Source organism: Bos taurus, chromosome 16 (genome assembly GCF_002263795.3).
Source record: "Bos taurus isolate L1 Dominette 01449 registration number 42190680 breed Hereford chromosome 16, ARS-UCD2.0, whole genome shotgun sequence".
Classification (NCBI taxonomy): Eukaryota; Metazoa; Chordata; class Mammalia; order Artiodactyla; family Bovidae; genus Bos; species Bos taurus.
The window spans coordinates 37501753-37527079 of record NC_037343.1 but is presented as its reverse complement, the minus strand read 5'-3'; the positions used below and the strand labels follow the sequence as shown (position 1 = coordinate 37527079).

Here is a 25327-nt window from a genome sequence, read left to right as displayed (position 1 = left end):
AACAACCCAAATCATAAAAGTTTAAAGGGAAGAAGCAAAACTCATGCAATATTTGACGACTTCCACACTGTAGGAATTGCAAAACTTGAGAAGGAATATTTTTTTCTGCCCGTGTTATCTACACATACTCTTCGGAGCCCTGACTCTTCTCTAGTGGTTCATACTTGTCCCTTAGGTTCCTCGGGCTATCATGTGGCTTTGAATACCTGAACCATGAATCTGAGAAATTTTGAAATGGCAACAAAATTATAAGGAGTTTAGATGAAGGTCATAGTACTTAAGAAACGAATGGGATTGCAACAGGTTTTAGAGACTTGGTTTCCTAGATACCTGAAATATTGAAGTACCATCGTTAACTTGCTTCTTTTCTCTAGAGATCAGGTTCCTAATCCTACCACTGACATTTCTAATAGCTGTCAATGGTAGGATTACCATTTCAAGCAGATACGCAGTGTTTCCTTAGCCAAACATTGTTAGGTAGGGATTATGCTCTTCTAACCATGTTGTAAATAAAAAACAGCAGTCTCAGCACACTGTTTAACCTCTGAAGTAAGATGAAATGCAGGTATAACCTTTGGCCACAAAACAGTATCAGAAATACTTCAAGTCCATCACACCTTCTCATTTTATCCTGAATTCATTAGCTGTTGATACAGCAGTATAATTTTCTCACTGGGATTATGATTCATTTCTAACCAATAGCCTGCAAGGGGTGGTAAATCCTGTCAGAACTTGGTTACTCTGTGGTTTGCTATAATACAATGTAAGTGCTTAGTTAGGGCCTCATGGTGAGTGCAGGCTCAAAGAATGGTTCCTAAGTGTCTTTCTATCTGGCAGCCACATCAGAATAGGTATTTAGATGCTGTGTAGGTGCTCTGTGGAGTGCCTTAGGAGGCATGCTGTAATTCCAGGGTGGGTTCACGCTGCTGTTGGTCAACATACTTGAGAACCCACATTGTGTGGGCATGAGAAAGAAATAGAAAGACTGATTGCTGTGCTTAAAGGAGCTTGAATTCCGTTTGGGAAATGCTTTACTGCTCTTCCTTATGCTGACATTTTCTTTCTGTTCCTCTCCCTCTCAGCCTTTTTTATGCTATTTATAACCCCATTCTGGTAAATCAACTTCCCTGTATCGTCAGCTTTGAAAAAAATGATTTCCTTCCCCTCATGGTCAAAGTCTGGTTCTCTTACAAGGCTCCCAAGCACCACCCGCTGAGAAGAACTTGGAAGTGTTACCCCTCCCTCCGGGTGTTAGGGTCACCAGGTGGCACTGGCCCTCGGCTAGTTCCCACCGGAGTTCTCAGACTTCTCATTCTCATCCTTTTGTCTCTAAATAGCTGTCAAAACCTCATCTGAGCCTCATCCTTTTGTCTCTAAATAGCTGTCAAAACCTCGTCTGAGCTCCAGAGCTATTACTTCCACGTGCCTATTCAGAATCTCCTGTTCCCCAAAGCATGCTTTCCAGCACAGAATTCTTTATCCCTTTACCTTCCTGCATTTTATTCTTGGTTTATGACCCTGCCTCCAGGCAGTGAACATTTAAAGAGAATGGACTTCTGTCTTTTTCTCCAATTTGAATTTTAGGGGTAGGAGGAATAATATGTCTCCCTGAAGATTCTTGCTCACTGGTTTAGGCATCTTGTTATTTTGTTGTAGTTCTTTAGCAGAGTGACAGTAAAGCTTTCTCCCTGTCTAAAAACTTCCAAGTGAATTTAAGCTACAGTTGAGAACTACTTTGTGTTGTTTTCAAAGTGAAGTAGCAAGTTCGAGGTAGAACGGTAATGAAAAGTCAAGCCCCTGAGGCTTGAATTAATTCTCTGAATGGCTGAGTCCTAACTGATTCCTGAATAGTAGGGATACCACACACTTAACATCTGTGTGTGGGCATAGATCGGCAAAATATCTACTACTACTCATATTTAATAATATAAAGTTCTTACTCAGAATCCTCGTACCTAGTGGAGTGAATGAGATGTGATCGATACTTGGTTTCAGATAACTCTCATTCAATAGCAGTCACTATTCTCCACCAGAACAAAAGCATTTTTCTCTTTAATTGATGTTCATTGAGAAAATATCCTAGTTAAACTTAGCAAGTACATCTTGTCATTCCGTCTGTTCTTTGGAACAGCAGAAGTTTAAATCAAGAAGTATTTCTATTTCATTCTTAACTGCTCACCTTTCCTGTGAATTTATGCATAATTTTATGCATAATTACATGTGCCAAAGAGGAGTGACAGTGTTTTTGCTGAATTAAGTGCTTATTCAGAATCATGCAAGATCTATTCCATTCTTTCTTCCTTCATTTAAACAAATAAGAAGCCACTTGGGACACCTCATTAGTTAATGAAAAGAGAAAAGTTTTAAAGATGGTTGAATAATGTGCTGGATCATAAAACAGTTTTGAATGGATTAGTACCCTGATCCACGATAAACAATTTAATTTTGTTGATCTTGCTTTCTTATTTTTTGCCTTTTTACTTAAACATTTAATCCCCTTAATTATATTCAACTATCTTTAAAGCTTTTCTCTTTTCATTAACTAGAAAACTGATCATCAAATAAAGAATTTGTATCTGCAATTGGATAAAGTGTTTTCTAAATCTCAGTTTGATTCAGGTAGTTGATATTATTCAGGTTTTCTAAGTTTTTATCTATTTAGTTCATTTTCTGCTAGTTCTATTGATTTTTTTTTTTCTGTTGATTGTTGAGACAGGAGCTTTAAAATCTCCAACTCTGATACTATGATTGTGAAATTGTCTGTTTTTCCCTTTCATTTTCCCAGTTTTACTTCATGTGTATCTTGAGTTTCCGCTCTTATGCGCATACACATTTATAATTAGTTATGTCTTGTTAATGAATTATCCCTTTTATTCTTAAGTAATTGTCCCATTTTATCTCTGGCCATACTCTTGTCTTGAAGTATATTTTGTCTGATAGGAATATATCCATGTCAACCTTCTTTTGCCTACTGATATCCTTTTCCATCAAATTCATTTATTTTCTATTCATTTACCTATCTCTGTCTTTTGTCTAAAGTGTGTCTTCTATAGGCAGCATATAGTTGGATCTTCCTTTTTTATCCACTCTTAATTGGAGTGTTTAGTTTTTTAACATTTAATGTAATTATTTATCATTTGTTTTCTTTTCATCCCCTTCTGATTTTTGTTCTTCTGTTCCCCCTTCTTGTGAATTATTTTAATATTTTTAGTATTCTGTTTTAATGTAACTTGAATGGGGGCTATATATTTCTTTATTTTTTTAAAAATAGTTACACTGAGGACTTCAGTATACATAACTAACTTTTAATTAGTTATGGTTATTAACTGTGGTTAGTTAGTACTAACCACTAATTATGGTTAGCATTGTACCACAGTCACATAAAATGTAGAAGCCTTGGAATCACATAGATGTCTCCAGCCTCCAACCCTGCTGTCCTTTTGTTACATGTATATTAACTGTATGTGCGCACAGCTACACAGGCATGCATGTACATCGCACACGTGGAAAACCTTACCAGGAGAGTGTTACAGTGCTTCCTCTACATACTGCTACTGCTAAGTCCCTTCAGTCGTGTCCGACTCTGTGTGACCCCATAGACGGCCTCCTACCAGGCTCCTCTGTCCCTGGGATTCTCCAGGCAAGAACAGTGGAGTGGGTTGCCATTGCCTTCTCCAATGCATGAAAGTGAAAAGTGAAAGTGAAGTCGCTCAGTCGTGTCCGACTCCTAGCGACCCCATGGACTGCAGCCTACCAGGCTCCTCCGTCCATGGGATTTGCCAGGCAAGAGTACTGGAGTGGGGTGCCATTGCCTTATATATTTTAAATAAGAGGGAAAAAATGGAACCTTCAGCTTTAACCTGCTTTTCTTGCAATCCTGAAGATCCAGGTTTCCCTTTGGTGTTGTTTCCTTTTCAGCTTGAACTAACTTTAGCATTTTTGTAGAGCAGATCATCTAGCAACAACTTTTCTGTTTTCTTGATCAAAAATGCTTTTAATTTGCCGTCTTTCCTGAAGTGTATTTTTGCTAGGTACAGAATTCAGGTTTGATGATTTTTTTTGTTTCATTGCTTTAAAGATAGTTCCCCTTTATCTTTAGGATTCTGTTTTCTTATGAGAAATTAGTATCATTCAGTTTATCTCTCCACCTGTGTTGTTTTGCTCTAGCTACTTCTAAGATTTTTAAATTGATCTTTGGTTTTCAGCAGTTTGATCATAATGTGTTTAGGTGTAGTTTTCTCTGATTTATCATATTTAGCATTCACTGACATTCTTAAATCTGTAAACTTAAGTATTTGGCCAAATTTGGGGAGTTTTCAGCCATTATATTTTTTTATGTCCCAATTATTTTTTCTTCTTTTTTTTTAGAACTCCAGTTATGCGCATTAAACTTTTTGTTATTGTCACCCAGGTTTCTGAAGCCCTGACCTTTTCTTTTACTTTTTCTTCTTCATTCTTTAGATTGGTTAACAACTTTAAGTTCACTGAGTCTTGTCTCTGTCATTATCATTCTGTTATTAAGTTCATCCATTGTATTTTTTTATTTGTAGTATTTTTAATTTATAAAATTTCCATTTAGTTCTTTTATGTAACATTCATTTCTCTTCTGGGAGCTTCTATCTTTCTACTTATTTTATAACTGTTTCCTTTATCTCCAGGCGGGAATGGTGGTGATAGCTGTTTCAGATTCCTTCTGATAATTTCTAGTATCCAGTGTCTGGTCAATCTTGGGGTATTTGTTGGCTGTTTTTTCACATTTTCATGATTCTTTATCTTCTGAGTGATTTTGGATTGCATCCTGGACATTTTGAATGCCCTGTTGCATAGACTCTTGGTTCTGTTATAATTCTCTGAAGAATGTTGATGTTTTTCATTTGCAGATGGTCAGTTCCCTTGGGTTCAAGCTTCCTGCCCACCTTTTTTTTTTTAAACTACTCTGCTCTCACCCTTCCTGTGCATGGTAGTTCAAACCTTAGTTCATTTTTCAAAACTTTGCTGTACTAATTTGGGTCTGTCCTGTGACTGGTTCTGGGGTTAGCCTGAGACCTGTGTGGGTATACAGATAACTGGGGCCTCTTCTTCTCCCTCCCTCGGCTCTCTCTTCTCTGGGTCAGCTTCCTCAGACTCAAACCTGCTTCGGTTCTCCTGGCCACAAAGCTGGCAGAGTTTCCATTCGAGTTCTAGCCACCTTTGCTGCACTGCTCTGCACCTGGGGCCTGCCCTCAGCGCACAGCTGTGAGAAGGGACATCCCCCAAACCGGGAAACTCACCCCATGGGTGACTGCCGTCCATAATCTACATGCTCTTGTTTACTTTTCAGAGTTCTCACATGTTGTTTTCCGTGCTTTGTTCAGAGTCTATAGCAAAAATCATTGGAAATCCGGGCTCTTGGGGGCTTACACTCATGGAAATGAAAGTCTCTCTAGAGTAATATAAATGCTGGTTAAGTAAACACTGTCAGAACAAGTCATGGAATTTTCTTTGCCTTATTTGAAACTTGGGGGTTAGGTGGGGGAGGTAAGAAACTGGAGAAGACCTTGAATTTAAGTATACATTTTCTGAATTGATTACAATATATATGAGACTATAATTAATCTTGGGCTTCCCTGGTGGCTCAGATGGTAAAGCGTGGAGTCATTAACTTTACCGACTTTTCTATTTGTATTTTTAAAGCACCTGAAGACCCTTCGTCACCCGTGCTTGCTAAGGTTTTTATCTTGCACTGTGGAAGCAGACGGCATTCATCTCGTCACTGAGCGAGTGCAGCCTCTGGAAGTGGTTTTGGAAACATTGTCTTCTGCAGAGGTCTGTGCTGGGATCTATGACATATTGCTGGCTCTTATCTTCCTTCATGACCGAGTAAGTAACCTGGACAGTCTGCCTCACAGCCTTTCGTTTAGACCAGGAGTGGGAGATGGAGGCTGATGTATGGGGTAGTGCTTGTGAATTTTGATATCTATAGAAATCATAAGTTACTATTCTCATCGGAAAGCTTCCTGAGGGAAAACAGCACATGAGATGCTATAGACAGACAAGTGGTTTGTGGAGCAGGCAACAAGTTCTTTGTCCCTGGGTAGTTGTTTATAGAACTTTATTTCAGTTTACTAGATAGTCTGTCTCTAGTTTTGGATAAGTCTTTACCTAAAAGTATCTACAGCTGGTATTTGTTTTTAGGATGAGATAAAAGTTTAATAACATCAGTGCTGGTGTGGACCATGTTTCTCTTTGTTTTCAGGAATTTTTTTTTTTTTAATGAAAGAAATGATCATTTCTTAGAAAGAGGCAGAGTTCTACACACCCTTTGCCATTCAAGTAGGTGGTGCCAAAGATAGGCAGCCCCTTAATATCACGGCAGTATTCACTATTATGGGGATAAAGTGGTATTGTTTACTTGTGGTAGTTTCTTAATGGGATTTACATTCTGAGGTATAAAGGCCTATGGCAGCCTCCCAAGATTAAAAAACACCAGTTACAGGTTAGAAGCACTTGCATTTGACTCATCTTAATGTGTTTTTAAAAAGTTTTTTTCTATTAATGGGAGATAGACTCTCCAAATATCACTTTGAATTTATTGTCTCTTAAAAGTATTTCTAAGATACACATAAGTAGAATTATTAATGCTGCACCGTGGTGGAATATTTTCTCTGTTGGAAAAATGTTTGAATTCACTAAAAAGTTTGAATAGTATGAGAGTGCAGACAAGGAAACAAGTCCCTGTCCTTGAAGCCAGGGCCCTGCTTCTTGCCATAGACAACCTCAGTGGTCAGTGTGTTAGGCCACAGATGCTCTTTGTGTGTCCTAAGCAAATATCTAAGTGTTTATTCGCCTTTATTTTTCTCAAGCGGAAACACACCCTAATACTATTCCAAGCTTTCCTTTAAAAAAATATATACATACCTTGGAGTGTTTTATATATAAAATGTGTACATATTGGATCTGATGGGTAGAGTATTTCAAGCGCGCTTATCTACTGCCATAATTTCTGGTTTGAGAAAAAAACATACTTCACCCCCGTTCTCGTTTTCTTCTTCCTTCATTTATTTGACTATACTCTTCTTTTATATAGTTTTAAATTTGGCTCTTCTGTGGTCTGTGGGATATTTCTGGTGGTCCTTATCATTCCGTTTTCCTCTTCTTCAGGCAGAATTTTTTTAATGCCTACTGACAAGATTTCAGGTGAAGTGGATCTGGGTTCGTGATAGAATGTAGGTGAGAAAGAATTTAGAGGAGAAAATGAATACAATAACCTTATGGGAGCAAAGATAAACTTTTCCTTTAAAGGCGTTTGAAGCACACGACGTAGGCTGAAAAGACTTGTAAATTTACCTGTAAGGACACCTGTATCTCCCGACTCCGATGGAGATGGGGATGTACAGTGTCTGTGCGGTGGCTTTCGTGTCTTTATTAACCTGCCACACTGGGCAGGGGGCGATAAGCCTTTCCATTGTGTTTTTCCTTTTTTCCTAACCTCATAATGCTTAGGCTGGCTCATTGAATTTGTCATTTCTTAAAGTTGTAGTTCTGTTTATTATGCCACAAGTAGGAAGGCTTGCCGTAATGTTTTTTTTTGGGGGTGATGACTTCTTAGTTTTCTAAAACTTCTCAGAAAATGGGAATGGCAGTCTTCTTCCTGTTCTTTTTTCCCAGGGACACCTCACACACAACAATGTCTGCGTGTCGTCTGTGTTTGTGAGTGAAGATGGGCACTGGAAGCTGGGAGGAATGGAAACAGTCTGCAAAGTTGCTCAGGCCACACCAGAGGTAAGCCAGGTGCCAGGCCCTCCATGTCACTCAGAGTCTGGTAGCATTTTGGTGTGCGGTTAGGGACTGTGCTTCAATAATAGTATGAGCTGAGGTTTGGAGACTTGACTTTTTTGTCAGTACTCACATTCACAGGGTTGTAGGCTTTTACTGTCCAGAGGGGCTAGGCATCATCTATTCTTTTCTCATTTTAGAGCGAAGGTATCTTGCGAATGGAAGAGTGGCTCGGTCGGTTTTCCATGAAATGCCCGCCCCCTGTGCCCCTAGTAACCCGCACGTGGTTTTACCACTGAGTGTTTCCTGTTGAATTGCCTCCGTGTGTCTGCCTTCTTTACCAGTGGCTGAGCTTCTTGAGGGTGCTAGTGTTGTATATGTATCTTTGTCCATCCACTGGAATAGGCCTGGCACATATTAGGCCCATTAGACATGTTCGTTGAGCACTTGTTCGTGTTCTCCAGAGTCATACGTTACGTCCTAAGAGCTGGTGTCAGGGACTGTGCATCGTAACTCCTCGTGGGCCACGGTATTGCTGCCTGCGCTCTGTCTTATGATTTTCTCTGACAGAGGTCTACAAATTCCCCTCCGGAGTTGAGCAGTCTTACTGTTCTCTGTTTTGTTTCTTATTTCCATAATTTTGCATGTTGCCACTAGACTTAGCCTTTTCAAACACACACACACAAACACACACATCATGATTTCCTTACTGACGAGGGGGCTCCCTGACTTCCTGGCTCCACCTCACTCCCCTCTTCCCTCATGTGCCAGTTTCACGGGGGCCTTGTTGCATGTGTACCTTCAAGGGCTCTGGCTCAGCTCAAATGCTCCTTCCACCGTGAAGACATTCCTCTGTTATTTCTGTCCCCGTTGATCCCTTTCTTCTCAGAAGTCAGCTTCCAGCTAATCAGTATAACAGCGTAACTCCCTCTGCGGGGTGTATCCCAGACTCTGTACCGCGGGGTCCCAGGCCCTTCCCCAGCTCCTCCCAGCCTGCCTTCAGCTCCAGGTGCCACTCGGTTATTGAGCTCCACGCTGGTTGCATCCTGCTCCATGCAGTCCAGCGGGGTTCTCCTCCTTCACCCGCTTTTTCCCTTGTGTGCCGTTCTGTCGCCTTTCTTCCCCTGGACTCTGCAGGATGTAAGATGAGGCTGACGTCTCGCCGAAGTCTAGATCAGGCTAAGTCTCCTCTTTGTGAAGGCCTCCCTGAGGTGTCCCCTGCCCAACAAGAGTAGCCCTCCTCCTGGGCTTCCCAGGTGCTCAACCAGCGCAGGTTATCGAAGTTCTTAGTTTACATTTTAGGTCGTGAGCTCCTGGCCGGGGACAGGGATTTATTGCATTCAATATGTATTCCTGGTGCCCTAGATGGCGTTTGGAACATACAAGCTCTTGAGAAATAATCTGATGAATCAGTAGATGAATGTTGTTCTGTGGATGCTGGCTCTGTCTCTCTAGTTTATAAGGTCCTCACATATCTCATGTGGCAACCAGCTTATGACTGACTTGACTCAGAGAGCAGATTAATGATAGATTTGTCCTATGCTAGAGAAGTCTTTTATTTGTTAATATCTTCGTAGGATAAGAGTGGTCTTCCCTGGTGGCTCAGCTGGTAAAGAATCTACCCACAATATGGGAGACCTGGATTCCATCCCTGGGTTGGGAAGATCCCCTGGAGAAGGGAACAGCTACCCACTCCAGTATTCTGGCCTGGAGAATTCCATGGACTGTATGGTCCATGGGGTCGCAAATAGTTGGACATGACTGAGTGACTTTCACTTTCACTTTCATGTAGGATGAGAAAGAAGTATTTCTAATTTCCTTATAAATAAATCAGATATAGAGATGCCTCTGAACACCAGAGGGTATCTGTTAAACCAGCTGAAAGGAAAAGGAAAGGGAACTGATATTTATTTTCCACTAAGTCTTGTGCCATACCAGGCACTGTATCTACATTTTTCAGTGATGAAGATTTTTAATTTATGTATTTAGCCTATAGCATTGTTTTGAAGGTTTCATTGGTGTTGATTGCTCTTTGCTTTTGTAACTTGATGTAAGAGATTGGTTCACCAAACATATGCTTGAATTACTTTCCATAATTTATTTCTCTTAGTTTCTGAAGAGTATTCGGTCAGTAAGAGACCCAGCATCTATTCCTCCTGAAGAGATGGTAAGATGATACACTCCAGATGTCACGAAAGCTTCTTTGTGTAACTGAGTATGAAACTTAAAAACAAAACAAAAACCTTTCCTCTGCCCACCTCTTTGCTAAGTCATAGACACTTCCTGATTCCTCTGGCCTTGAAGGCTTCTGAGACTGATCATGTCATCAGAGCAGAGAGCCTTTTTTCTTGAAACTCAGCTTACATTTTGGTCATGTAGACACCTGTGATAGTGCTGAAAAATAAGAGGTACCTCGGTGTGAGCAGGGTGGGGGCGTCATAGCCATCTCATGGTGAGCCTGTGTACCTTTGTGGAAGCCATGAGAGTTGAGGAAACAAGAGCCCAGCACCTTCCTGTGCTTCACCCGAGCTGGTCATCTGCCTATCTGCCGTTAGTTGGGATTCCAAGATGTGAGGAAGAGTGATTATTAATATTATGGTGCTGGTAAAGAAAGATAATATTTAACAATAAATTCAAAAGCACTTGTTCTTTCTAAATTTGTCCTTAACCACTATAGACTTTGATCCCCAAAGACATATTTAGTGTGCTTTGCAGAAAAGACAAACTCAACAATAAACTTAAGTATAAACCTAGGACTTGAAATAAGTCAGGTTTATTCAAAGCAGTACCATATGTATATACTAGTGTCTTTCAAACCAACGATCTGTAGGTTTTGAATCAATTTAGGGGTCCTGACTGGCATTTTAAGGGAGAAAAATAAGGGAGTAAATAGAAAGTATCACTGGACATCTTGGGGCGCAAGACTAAGAACTGTTGTTTGAAACTTCTGTTTTTGTTATGTGCTTACCCGTATATGTGCATATAATGCTGATGACAATTTTTTTTACTCTAGTTTGTAGTCAGAAATATTTCTGAAAGCCACAAACATATATTATGGCCTTTCCCCGCTCCTTATTTAATATTATTAATATCTTTGATAAATTCTGTTCACTAATCGTTTTAAGAGCTTAGAAATTTGTGTGTGATACTGTGTAGTTAATTTTGAATACACTAAATGCAAAAATGGGAGAAAGTGCTTCAGAGAAGATTAGGAATGGTTTCTAAAGCAGATCCTCTGGTTGTAATGGTCTTTACTGCTTTTAGTCTCCAGAATTCACGACTCTGCCAGCGTCCCACGGACACGCCCGGGATGCCTATTCTTTTGGGACACTGGTGGAAAGTTTGCTCACAGTCTTAAGTGAACAGGGTGAGTTGGACTTGTGCTGTCTGCATCCACAGAATTAGTGGGACAGCCATCCACGGTGGATGCTGCGGCGTTTGATCGTGGTACGGAACTGTTGCTTACCAAGTAACTTTGTGCAGGGCAGATGGTGATAGCAGTGAGGGCAGAAGCTTTGGGTTTCTTCACTTTGAACAGTTAAAATAATTTTAGGTAGGAAGCACTTGGAACTATGGCTTTGGGTATCTTATATTATGATCTTATTGATTGGTACTGTATTTATGGTCTAAAGACTATTCCTTATCAAACCAGCCTATAAATAAATGAATGGTGCTATTGATGTGTATGTAATGATCTGAGGATAAGATTCAGAGTTTTTTTAAATTAATTTCTAAATTAAGATTAACATTTCTTTATCTTGATTCTTTCAAAGTCCTTTCGGTTTTTGTTTTTTTTTTTGGCCATGATTTCATTTACTCATTACTTTTTTCTTTGGTTGGCCCTTAAAGGCTAGGCTACTGAGCACATAGTTCTTCTCTGAGCTCTCTGGCGGCATGCTTGACAGCCCGCTTCACTGTCCTCCACCCGCTCCGGGCCTTCAGGTGTCCACCCTTTGCATGGACTGGGGTCTTTGTACATTAAGCCCCTTTACCAGCCTGTATCTCATGTTGCTGCAGCTTTGTGCAGTTCTAACGCAGTTTCTTCTGCCTGGTTCATTCCATCCTCTGAAGTTACAAGCACCATTCAGCCATCAGCTCTGAGCTGTCCCAGCCTGAACATTTGAGAATTAAGCTCTAGGACATCCTTTGTGGGTGATGAACTCACTGCTCTTCACTGTTTCTAGCACGGTGGCAATTATGTACCATCCTTGAGAGGAAATACAGTCCTTCAAATAACTTCCTGTGTTTTGAGGGTTAGGAGACTTGATTGAAAAGGCCTCAAACCTGCCACTTACTAAGCTTCCTCCTCTAGGCCTGAGCTGAGTTAAGCTGACAGTCAGGAAAGGTGGGGGCCTCCAAGGGGAGCAGGGGGGTAGATGTGTTGGCAGGATGATTTTCTCCACCTGCCCAGGAGTTTGACTTCAGGCAGGCAGGGAGCTGTTCAGCACCAGCCAGGGCTCTGTTTGGGCTTTTTCCAGGTTGGTTTTTGTTCCCGTCAGCCTCCAGCTGTAGAGGTCCTAACAGGAGGGAGGAGGCAGTGGGAACTAACTGTCACTCTGGGTTTCAGTTGCAGCGGATATTCTCTCCAGCTTTCAACACACCTTGCGCTCAGCCCTGCTGAGTCCCAGCCCGCACTGCCGGCCAGCGCTCTGCAGCCTCCTGTGCCATGACTTCTTCAGGTGAGGCGCCCGGCGTGGAGTGCTGCCTGCCCCCGCCTGCCCTCCTGCGGGCCGCACTCCTGCGGTGGGGTTCGGGGGACCGGGCGATGCGGGCCCTTGTGCTGCTGCTGCTGCTGTCCTTCAGTATTAGGAGAGAGTGAGTCATGTCCACGTGGGAAGTAGAGGGAGACATGATCATTGCCTCTCACGTTCCTCTTACAGATAGGAAGTTCTAGAAACCCTTCACCGTGGACGCCTGGGTCTAGACATTATAGCTGGATTTCTTAGGACTTCTGTGAATGGGAAGAAGCTAGGCTGTGTCCAGTGGTGTAGAGTTGGAGAAGTTAATTGAGGAACTTAATGTTAACACAGCCTCTCTGTTTTGCTGACATTGTATTATTTATACGAGTTTGTTATTGTTGAATTTTACTTGTTGGTGGGGGATGGGCATGGAAATGAGCTTATTTTTCTTCAGGCAGGCAGAAGATTGTTTTCTTTGTTTAGTAATTCGTGATGGAAGAGCAAAGAAGTCAATTTAGAGGGAGGGCACAGTATAGCTGTCAATACTGTCGCTGGATTCAGAGAGATTTTTGAACCTCTCTCTTCAAGGTTAGTTTTAATTATGTGTCCTTTGTTTTTTAAATTTCCGTGTCTGCAGAACTTCTGCACAGGTTAACTCCTCATTGATAACTTTTATTAGCAAAATCAAACTCATGTCAGTTGTGAAACTAAAAATCCTTATGTGTTTGCAGTCGGAAAGCCTGAGAGAAATCAGAGTGAAGGGAGAGCTGATATTATCCCTGGAGGGGGCTCTAAGATAGGATGAGGTATATCATTAAACACAGCAGAGGGGATATTTTCCTTGTGGTCACGTGGCTTTGTTACTTATGTTCCAAAAGAGCTATTCAGACCTTTCCCATTATGAGTCCTTTAACCAAGGTATCTCCATGTGTTTTTGGGGGGGATGTTTCAGACTGATAGACTCTCTGCAAAGAAGAATCCTTTACAGTAAATAGATTCTCTCATCACTGTGTGTGGTAGGAGTTCTTTTTTTTTTTTTTGGTAGGAGTTCTTTAGTATGACTTGTGGATGAACCAGAGGGGAGAGGAAGGGGACATAGGTATACCTATGGCTGATTCATGTTGATGTTTGGCAGAAACCAACACAACATTGTAAAGTTGAATTGAATTATCCTTCAATTAAAAACAAAAACAGGAGAGGGAAGGCAGAACCACACACCAGCTCCCTCTTTGATAAATTGTTACATGTGGGGGGATTGTTGCCCCTGATGGGAAAGCCCAGCCAGGGGCAGGGGGAGGAGCCAGAGCCGAAGCTCCTGCCAAGGCAGCTGAGCCATCTGGTTTTACACTCTGGTCAAGGCGTTTGCGCTCTTTCTGCCAAGCCGCAGGGAAACAGGTGCAAAGGTGAGGTGTGGAGACCCAGGAGAGGAGGTCAGCCCTGCTGGTGGGGGCTGCTGGCTGCTGCTAAAGCCTCCCTCCCAGGGGCCACATTTGCTTGGAGCTGAGCTGGCTTTGGGACTGTCTGCAGGCCCTGCAGGAAACCACCTACTCTTATCACCCTCTTCCCTGCCTGGCTGGAAAAGTGACCAGACAACTTAAAACAGGCGAAATGAGAAGATCCCTGTGACTTGTACCAGAAGTGCGTCTTTCTGCAACCCTCTTTAATAGTTATTTCTTCCCCAGAGGAGACTTGAGAATCAGCAACTGCTCTGTAATGGTAAAAGCATTTCTCCGAGGACATTTCATGTAACCACATCCTATTACAACAAAACGTTTGGATGATTATGATGATTTTATTAAAACCACAGCATTTGTTCACATTTGTGTATGCACACATGTGTGTGGTTAAGCATGTATCCTTTTCACGGATCTCTTTGATATTCTTAAAATATTAAATTCCCTATGGGCTTGTCCTATAGCACTTGTCTTCTAAGCTACTTAGTTACAGTAGAATCTTCCACGTGGTCAAGGGAGATGTGTCTTTGTTGAGTAGTAGTATTGTATGGTCTGCGGTTATGGCTTTGATATTTAATGTGCTTTCTTTAATCTGTTGTCCTGCATTTTTTTTTTTTTCCTTTTTGGCATTTAGGAATGATTTTCTAGAAGTTGTAAATTTCTTGAAAAGTTTAACATTGAAGAGCGAAGAGGAAAAAACTGAATTTTTCAAGTAAGTTCAGAAAATTCAGGCCTTAAAATGTAGTAACTTGGATTAAGTCCATGTAATCACTTCAGATGTCCTAGAGAAGACAAGTCTGTCATTGGGTTTCTTAGACAGAGTTCAGTGACATTTCCTCTATGTCAGGCTCTCTGCTAGACCCTGGGAAGTATGGTTCTGGTGAAGGAAACAGATACAGACTGATAATCCTTAGACAGTAGTGGAGCTTGAGGGGGTGTCCTGAGAACACAGAGGACGGGGCAGGGAGGAGGAGGTTAGAGAAAAGCTGTTGGGCAGAGAGGCAGTGTGAACCAGTGCACAAAGCCGAAATGCAGTAGGTCTTGTGTGTGGACTGACGACTTGAGTCCTGCCGGAGAGGGTAGGGCAGGCACCCTCGGATATAGCCAAGAGGAGTATTGACTCTGTTGGTAAGCAGTGGGCTTCAGGCTTTGAAGCTGTCAAAGGAGTGAAAACAGGCTGTGAGACAGATGACCCTCACCTTGGGTGGATTACTCTGTTTTCTATGGAGTGGGCACAGCTTTACTTCATGTAAGATTTGGGTTGGTTGGCAGACCATGGCAGGCCGGCAGTAGATGGGAGGCCTCATGTAACGGCAGCGATGGTACAGTGAAGACACAGATAAGAAATACTAAAACATAAAAACTGGCAAGCCTTAGTGATTATCACTAAACGAGCTGGAAAATATTGGAGGGAAGACATAGGATCTGGTGTCCGTGTTGGTTGGAAGTGGCTGCGGGCCTCCAGGTAGAGATGGACATGGGCCTTTGGGCAGATGGGTCTGCATCTCAGGAGAGAAGTCTGATGAGGATGAGCTTGAGGTGAGTATTAAGGTTCATTAGCCTGTAGTCACTGACATTTTCCCGGAGAAAGTGGGTAGCATGAAAAGGACTTGGGGCACCCAGCTTGTCAGGGGGCTGGTGGGGAGGAGTGGCTGACAAGTGAGGCAGAAGTGATTAGGGGAGATTCAGAAACAGGAGGGCTGGTATTCCAAACGGTAGAGAATTTGAGAAAGATAGTAGTCACTTTGCCATCAAGAGAGCTTTTGTAACTTTGTCTTAGAAAAAGCCTTTTCAGCAGAGAGAATCAAACTGCTGTGAATTGAAATGTGAGCAGAAGGTGAGAACATGGACTTTGGGTAAAACCTCCTGAAAAGCTTAGAGGAGAGGAACATGGAATTGCTACTGAGTTGCTAAGGGAGTCAAGTAAGGCTGTTTTTAAGGCTGGAAAAGATGGGAGCATGTCTTTGGACTCACAGAATGGAGCTGGTGAGAGTGAGGGAGGAACTGAAGCCCCTCTCGTGCTGGGGGGCTGTTGGCCTGTGGCCCTGGGGTAGAAGGGAATGTTGGAGCAATGGCCCTGTGGCGATGACCTTAAATAAGAGGAATCCCTCACATCCTTGGTACCTGGAAAAGAGGTGGGAATTATTCTGGCCGTGGACCTGTTTGTGGATAGTGGCTGAGGGGCTTGAAGGAGGTAAAGCTTGGTATGGTCCGTTTCCTGATTAGGTAGGAGGCAAGATACTTGCTCAGGGTGATTGTATGGTGGCATGTTATTACTGTTAATACCTGATGTCGGTGTATTTCTCAACAAAGTGCTTGTACTTAGCTTCTAATAACAAAAGCCAGTGTTTTGTTTACCATAGAAACTTTAAGTAACGTAATATCCTATGTGTTTTAAATGGGCTTCCCTGGTGGGAAGTAAAGAATCTGCCTGCAGTGCTGGAGACCGGGGTTCAGTCCCTGGGTCAGGAAGATCCCCTTGAGAAGGAAATGGCAACCCACTCCAGTATTCTTGCCTGGAGAATTCCATGAACTGAAGAGCCTGGTGGGCTACAGTCCATGGGGTCACAAAGAGTTGGACATGACTGAGCGACTAAGCACGCACATGTGTTTTCAATTTGAGAAAATATCTTTTATTGACTAAAAGGACTCTGGCTTATTAGGGGGTAAAGAGGGCACTCTCGCTATAATTAATGAGGAGCAATTTGTTGAAAAAAATTTCGTAGCTTGGATTGGAGGTTGTATATGTACTGACTAGCTGGTGTTGTCTCACGCCTTCTGTGTTTTTCTTAAATATCTGGGGACCCACCCGTTCAGTTTCCCTAGCCACATTTCAGATGCATCACTTCGATGATGTGCGCTAAGGCAGTACGTGTCTCAACTGCAAGTAACCTGCTGCAGTGTCCCAGGCGTTCCTTCTTTGCCCCCAGATTCCTGCTGGACAGAGTCAGCTGCCTGTCAGAGGAATTAATAGCCTCACGGTTGGTGCCTCTTCTGCTTAACCAGCTGGTGTTTGCAGAGCCAGTAGCTGTTAAGAGTTTTCTTCCTTATCTCCTCGGCCCTAAAAAAGGTGAATTTTTTCCCAAAGTATTCCTGGTAGTTACAGAGTTTGGAATTATTTGTCCCCATTTAAACAGTGTGCGCTTAGTGTGTGGTGATCTGAATGACCTGGGGAGCTTTTTCTAAATTTGCCTGTGCCTGGCCCCCTAGGTCTGGGACAGAAGGAGGACAGGTGAATACATATTCTCAAAGGTCCCCAAATGGTTCTGATGCCTGTCTCTGTTGAAGGACCTTCCTTAACTGCTTGGAAGAGAGGACCAGCTCCTGTTGTAGCATTTAATGCTTCCTGGCTTTGCAGGAAAAATTGCAACAATAATATCAGTTGAATCTAGTATATGAAATTTCTCCTTGATTAGACATGAATGTATTAATACAGAGAGCTATCCACTCAGAATTATGTTAAAACATAAGGTTTCTTTGCAGTACGTTAAGTATGATGAGTGTATCAGAAACACTCCTACAAGGTGGAGTGTACTTAGGACAGTCAAGCCTTGAGTAATATGGGGTCAAAGAAGCACTTGCCTTTGGTTTGGGACGTAAGAATCTCGAAGAGTACTTAAGATTGTGTGTGAAGTTCTAGGCTTCGTGCTCCTTTCACTGAAGTGATGATTTTTTTTCCCTGTCCGATCTGGGGGAAGACAACACGCACGGAGAAGCCCCGCGCCTCCTCTCCCCAGCCCTGTTCCAGGCGCGGGTGATCCCTGTGCTGCTGCGGCTGTTCGAGGTGCACGAGGAGCACGTGCGCGTGGTGCTGCTCTCCCACCTGGAGGCCTACGTGGAGCACTTCACGCAGGAGCAGCTGAAGAAGGTCATCCTGCCCCAGGTAGCCGTGGTCGGGTCAGCGGGCGGGAGTTCCCTGAGTCACCCGGGGGGTGGGCTGGAAGGAAAAGGGGGCTTGGGGGCATTTGGATAAGAGCTGAGAAGGCCTGAGACAGCGTTTCAGTATGGAAGCCTCCTGGAACCCGAAGGGCGGACGCGAAAACTGCATTTCCAGGCCAGTCACCCAGGCAAAGCAGTTAAACCAGCTTGGTCAGTCTTCGCTTCTTTATAACCGGAAACCTGTAATTCTGCTTGCTAATTCTTTGGAGGAAAACTAACAAGATTCATTTGGGGGATGCTTTGTGAAGAGAAACTGCACGTGTCATAATTAACTTACTATAAAGTAACTAGACTATAGCTGAGAGGAAAGGAGATGGTTCCTGTCCGTGGTTTTTAGCCCGTTGATCCACCATCAGGGCTCCTGTTACCTTTGCCCACTCTGGGCCTCTGGGTTTGTCCTGGTGACTGATGGAACGAATTACCACAAACTGCGTGGCTTAAACAATAGAAATCTCTGGAGGCCCGAAATCCGCAGTCAGGGTGTCCACCGGGCCCCCTCTGAAGGCGCTGGGGGAGAGTCCTCCCTTGCCCTCCTCCCAGCTTCTGGTAGCCCTTTGGAGTTTCTTGGCTTGTCGCTGTGTTGCTTCAGTTTCTGCTTTTGTTGGCACGTGGCCTTTTTATAAGGACACTGGGCATTGAATTTAAGGTCCACTCTAACACAGTACGACCTCATTTAAGGTCACTTCTGGGTGGGCATGAATTTTGAGGAGACACTGTTCAACTCAGTATGAGATTTGGAAAGATTTTGTCTGTTTTGCTATGAGATTAATTTATTTAAAGATGATAAGGCCAGGTTTTAGGCCGGTTCTTGTGCCTAAGTACTGGGGCCATAGAGGTGTGTAACATTCTGCCTGCTTTCAAGAAGTGAGAAGATGGAAGATAATGAATATTTGTTATCTGTGTAGCAAACCGCCCCAAACTACTTAGTATATTAAAACGACAGTCATTTTATTTATTTACTTTTTGATTTATTCGGCTGCATTGGGTCTCAGTTGCAGCATGAGGGCTCTGTCGTGGTGCACACTGTTGGTTGCCCCACAGCATGTGGGATCTTAGTTCTCCAGCCAGAGATCAAACCTGTGTCCCTGTCTTGCAAAGTGGATTCTTAATCACTGGACCACCGGGGAAGTCCCACGACACTTTATTAATTCACATAATTCTTTGGATTGCTTGAGCTCAGCTTGTGGGTTCTGTTGTTCCACATGATGTCAGTGGAGGCAGCAGTCATCTGGAGCCCCAGGACACATCCACACAGCTCCTTGGCACCTCGGAGGGGAGGGTGGAAAAGCCAGACTTATCTGGGGCTGTCTCTCCACAAAGTCTCTGGACATCTCAGGGCCCTTGTTCCCCAAGTGACATCTCCACATGATTTCCCCAGCAGGGTCAGTGGACTTCGTACTTGGCTGCCCAAGGTGACCACAGAGCCCATGCAGCCTTCCTAAGGCATAGATTGGGAACTGCCTGCATCACTTCAGTCACATTCTCTTGATTGAAGTGAGTCACAGAAGTCAGGCCAGGTTCACTGTGGGTAGGTTTCTACAGGGCCGTGGGTACTGGGGCGTGGTTCACTGACGGCTGGCTTTACAGCCTCGTTGCTCCAGCATAGCACTTTGTGTTTACATCTGCAGCGGAAGTTGCCACTCTACCTGTAGCTGTTTTGTGTCTGAGAATGTAGAAGAGGAACGAAGCACTCTAAGTCTGAAACAGAGGTCCTGTCATAGGTCTCAGAATTGGCACTGAGCTGAGATCAGTATTAGGTTTTTGCAAAAGTAATAGTGATTTCGGACTCTGAATTTTAAATCATTATAACTAGCCTCAAACACATCTATATTAATAAAAACAGGAACCATTACAGTCAACACATTTTTGCCAGTAAGAAATAAGTTTGTTAATTCCTGTAGCAAAAAAACCTGTGCTTCAGGATTCAACGAACTCTTGGAAAGCAATTTTTGTGTCCCGCTGGTTGGGGAAACATTTTCTCTGCAAAAACGTTGCCAAGGTGCTTGAAGAAGTGGTAGTCGGTTGGTGAGAGGCCAGGTGAGGCAAAACTTTGTGGCCCAACTCATTCAGCTTTTGAAGCGTTGATTGTGTGCCGTGCGGTGGAGCATTGTTGCAGAGAATCAGGCCCAGGCTGTTGACCAGTGCCAGCTGCAGGTGTTGAAGTTTTCACTGCATCTCATCAGTTTGCTGAGCGTACTTCTCAGGTGTAATGATTCTGCTGGGATTCAGAAAGCTGTCGTGGGTCAGACTAGCAGCAGACCACCAAACAGTAACCATGACCCCTTTTTGGTGTAAGTTTGACTTTGGGAAGTGTTTTGGAGCTTCTGCTTAGTCCAGCCACTGAGCTGGTCTTCACTGGTTGTCATATACAATCCACTTTATATTGCACATCACAGTCCAACTGAGAAATGAGCCATTGTTATTGGATAGGATAAGAGAAGATGACACTTCAAAATGACAATTTTTTTGATTTCGGTCAGCTCATGAGGCACCCACTTATCGAGCTTTTTCACCTTTCCAATTTGCTTCAAATGCCGAAGGACTGTAGAGTGATTGACATTGAGTTCTTGGGTGACTTCTTGTGTGCTTGTAGGAGGACCAGTCATTGACGCTCTCAGTTCGTTGTTGTCAGCTTCCTGAGGCTGGCTGTGCTCCTCATCGTCAAGACTCGTCTCCTGTGCAGAACTTCTTGAACCACCACCACACTGTACATTCGTTAGCACTTCCTGGGCCAAATGCATTTGTTGATGTTGCAGGTTGTCTTGCTTCTTGACCCATTTTGAACTCGAATAAATCGCTCAAATTTGCTTTTGTGTCTAACATCATTTCCATAGTCTAAAATACATATAAACACCAAGTAATAATTATTAGCAAAAAACATAAAGCAAGAAATGTGCATCAAAATGATGTGTGACATAACCACATTTATTTAAGAATATATTCCAGTATCAAATGGAAAAGTTCAACAGTGCAAACCTGTGATTACTTCTGCAACAACCTGTTAACAAGTAGGTATTCAGCACGTGAAAAGCAGTGAAAACTCTGAGTGGAGTTACTTCCCCTGTGGAGGAATAACTTAGCTGATTTCTAATGATCACTTGGGTGGCAGTGTGGAAGACGGACTATATAGCAAGGAGGCTCAATGAGGGCATTATAGAATAGTCCTGCTAGGAGGTGGCAAAGACTGGGGAACATGGTGGCAGTGGTGAAGGGTAAAAGGGGGAGGACTCCGTTTTTCACTAGATGGGAGAGTTTTGAGGGTGATTCTTGGGTTTTTGGCTTGGGTCGTTTCTTAAGATTACCATAATTAGCTGACAGAATTCTAACCATGATTTAGTTTACTTGTACAGCTGTGTTTTGAGACAGTGCCTGGTTTGTTAGCATTGGACCTGATACTTCTTTATTGAGTCCTGTTGGAAACCTTTATCTTAGGTAAATGAGGAAACTGGACCAGAAAAATGAAACGATTAATTGGCTGAGTCACATTGAGAATTCCCAGCAGAGACTGGACCAGAACCCCGGATTCCTGAACCCGTGATGTCCCCTCCACCGGGCAGTCCAGTTGTCCTGGCCTTGTGTCTGACTGGTGCAGACGCTTTGCCTCTGTCTGTCTTCTATACATGTTTGCCAATTCAGAGCAAAACCTCTCCTTATAGCTCCATGTGAATGTCTTAATCAAGGTTCTTCTGGTTGCAAGTAACTGAAACCCACTTAAATGGGCTAAAGCCCAAAAGAGAGACTTTAATCAAAGGACGTCAGTCTACCTTAGAGGAAAATCAAGTGCAGCTGGGATTCAGCCATATGGTCTTCATTCCCTTCCTTTCTCTTTACATCCATTCACGTTTGACTTTTGAAGACCAGCTTTTGTTATTTGGTATACACATGGCCAAGCATGGTTGCCCCATAGTTTCCAAGTTTACTGTCCTCCCTTTAAGCAAACCAGAGATAACCAGTTTCTCTAAATTCCAGTTTTTATTACTGGGAAAGAGATCATAATTGGCTCAGTTTGGGACAGGTGTTATATGCATCAGATATAAAAAAAGTTTTCACAGTCCTGTTCTTGTGTATTAAGCTAAGAGGTGAAGGACACAGCTCTTAGTGACCTAGATGAGTGTTTCAAGTGCGCTCTGCAGAACATTGCCTGTCCATGAACTGTTTGTTATGATTCTGCTGCATTGAGCTGAGTACAGATACAGAAAGTTAACATTTAAAATCTTTTTTTAAAATTGAGGTACATTATGGACATGTAGTTTCAGGTATACAGGAGAATGATTTGATATGTTTATTGCAGATGATCACAATAAGCTTAGTAACCATGTGTCACCATACAGTTATGAAATTTCTCATGATGAAGCTTTAAAAAATATTCTTTGTGACTTTGAAATATGCAGTACAGTATTATAACCCATAGTCACTCTGCTGTGCATTATATCTCCGTGGCCTTTTTATTTTGTAATGTAGTGTATGCCTCTTGCCCCATTTTGTTTCCTCTCTACCTCCTCACTTCCACCTGGCAGCCACTCATCTGTTCTCTGTATCTGTGTTCTTGTTTTTTTCTGTTTGTCCTCCACCCCACCTCCCCCACCACACACACATGTAAGTGAGCATTTGTCTTTCTGAGTCGGATTTATTTCCCTTAGCAGAGCATAATGCCCTCCAGGTCCATCCAGGTTGTTGGAAATGGCAAGATTTTATTCTTTTTGTATGGCTGAATAATCTTCCTGTGTGCATACTGCATTTTCTTTATCCATTCATTCATCAATAGATACTTTAATGTAAATAATCCTGCAGTGAATATGAGAGTGCATATGCCTTTTTGAGTTAGTAAGGTTTTTCCTCAAATAAACACCCAGAAGTAGAACCACTGGATGGTATGGTCATCCCATTTTTAATTTCTTGATGAACGTCTGTACTGTTTTCCATAGTGGCTGTACCCATTATGAAAATTCCCCCCAGCAGCACACGAGGGTTCCCTCCGCCCCACAGCCTCGCCATCCCTCTCTAACAGGCGTGCAGTGCTGGCTCATTGTGGTTTGATTTGTAGTTCCCTGATGTTTAGTGATGTTGAGCATCTTTTCGTGTACCTCATGACCATCTTTATGTCATCTTTGGGGAAACATCTATTCATATCTTCAACTTAGTTTTTAGTCAGATCGTCTTTCCCTTTGAGCTGTATGAGTTTTTGTATGTTTTGAATGTTAGCCCCTTATTAGATATATGATTCGCACATATCTTCTCCCATCCAGTAGATTACCTTTTTACTTTTTGATGGTTTCCTTTGCTGCGCAGAAGCTGTTTAGTTTGATGTAGTCCCATTTCTTAGTTTTGGATTTTGTAACCTTTGCTTTTGGTGTCAGATCCAAAAACTCTCACCAAGGCTTGTGTCAAAAAGCTTACTGCCTGTTTTTTTCTAGAAGTTCTATCATTTCAGGTCTTATGTTTATGTCCTTAATCCATTTTAAGTTAATGTGTTATAAGACAGTTGTCCAGTTTTCTCAACACTTTATTGAATAGACTGTCCTGTCTGCATTGTGTATTCTTGGCTATTTCTGTCGTAAATTAATTGACCATATATGTGTAGGTTTATTTCTAGGCTATTTTGTTCCATTGACCTATGTGTCTGTTTTATGCCAATACTGTTTTACTGTAGCTTTGTGATATGGTTTGAAAGCAAGGAATGTGAGGCTCCCAGCTTTGTTCTTCTTTCTGAAGGTTGCTTTGGCTATTCAGAGTCTTTTGTGGTTTCATACAAATTTTAGGATTGTTTATTCTAGTGCTGTGAATAATGTCATTGGAATTTTCATAGGGATTGCTTTGGGTCTGTAGATTGCTTAGGGAACTATGAGCAGTTTATTAACAATATTAATTCTTCCAATCCATGATACAGAATATCTTTCCATTTATTTATGTTCTTCAGTTTCGTTCATCAGTGCCCTGTACTTTTCAGCGTAGAGGTCTTCCACTTCCTTGGTTAAATTTATTTTTATGAATTTTATTCTTTGATGCAATTATAAATGGGGTTACTTTTTCTGACAACCCAATGTGTATAGAAATGCTACAAATTTTTGTATATTGTGTATAGTTTCACAGTACTTCTTATTTTCTGATTTAAATGTCTTTGCTCCTCCTCCCCTTCCTTGCTTAATTGCTATGGCTAGGGTTTCCAACACTGTGTTGGCAACAGTGGGCATCCTTGGCTTGTTCCTCATCTCAGAGGGAAGGCCTTCAGCTTTTTGGTGTAATGTTAAGTGTAGGCTTGTTGTATATGGCCTTTATTATATTGAGGTATGTTTCCTCTATATCCAGTTTGTTGAGAGTTTTTATCATAAATAGATGTTGAATCTTGTCAGATACTTTTTCTGTGTTCATTGAGATGATCATATGATTTTTATCCTTCGTTTTGTTAATGTAGTGTATTATGTTGATTTGTGGATGTTCCACCATCCTGGCATCACTAGAAAAAAATTCCACTTGATCGTGGTATATGATCCTTTTAATATATTGTTGAATTTGTTTTATAATTTTGTTGAGGATTTTGGCATCTTACATTCATCAGGAATATTTGGTTCAGTTCAGTTGCTCAGTCATGTCCGACTCTTTGGGACCCCATGGACTGCAGCACGCCAGGCTTCCCTGTCTATCAACAACTCCCAGAGCTTGCTCAAACTCATGTCCATCAAGCTGGTGATGCCATCCAGCCATCTCATCCTCTGTCTTCCCCTTCTCCCACCTTCGATCTTTCCCAGCATCAGTCCTTCCAGTGAATATTCAGGACTGATTTCCCTTACGGACTGGTTGGATCTCCTTGCAGTCAAGGGACTCTCAAGAATCTTCTCCAACACCACAGTTCAAAAGCATCAATTCTTTGGCATTCAGCTTTCTTCACAGTCCAACTCTCACATATATACATGACCACTGGAAAAACCATAGCCTTGACTAGATGGACCTTTGTTGGCAAAGTAATGTCTCTGCTTTTTAATGCTGTCTAGGTTGGTCATAACTTTTCTTCCAAAGAGTTAGCGTCTTTTAATTTCATGGCTGTAGTCACCATCTGCAGTAATTCTGGAACCCCCAAAAATAAAGTCTGACACTGTTTCCATTGTTTCCCCATCTATTTGCCATGAAGTGATAGGACCAGATGCCATGAAATTAGTTTTCTGAATGTTGAGTTTTAAGCCAACTTTTTCACTCTCCTCTTTAACTTTCATCAAGAGGTTCTTTTCTTCACTTCTGCCATAAGGGTGGTGTCATCAGCATATCTGAGGTTATTGATATTGCTCCCAGCAATCTTGATTCCAGCTTGTGCTTCATCCAGCCCGGCATTTCACATGAAGTACTCTGTATATAAGTTAAATAAGCAGGGTGACAATATACAACCTTGATTGTAGTCCTTTCCTGATTTGGAACCAGTCTGTTGTTCCACGTCCAGTTCTAACTGTTGCTTCCTGACGTGCATACAGATTTCTCAAGAGGCAGGTCAGGTGGTCTGGTATTCCCAAT

At 42.4% G+C, this 25327-nt stretch overlaps 1 protein-coding gene across 4 annotated transcripts in view; it reads left to right on the top strand.

The window, feature by feature from the left end:
* Positions 1 to 25327, top strand: part of SCYL3 (SCY1 like pseudokinase 3) — a 41622-nt gene that overhangs the window by 7161 nt on the left and 9134 nt on the right. For all 4 annotated transcript variants that reach the window (NM_001075273.2, XM_005216892.3, XM_059875298.1 and 1 more), the window contains 8 exon segments: positions 5674 to 5859; positions 7648 to 7761; positions 9866 to 9922; positions 11020 to 11122; positions 12323 to 12434; positions 14523 to 14600; positions 16819 to 16958; positions 17587 to 17771. In NM_001075273.2, coding sequence (NP_001068741.2) covers positions 5674 to 5859; positions 7648 to 7761; positions 9866 to 9922; positions 11020 to 11122; positions 12323 to 12434; positions 14523 to 14600; positions 16819 to 16958; positions 17587 to 17771 — 975 coding nt within the window.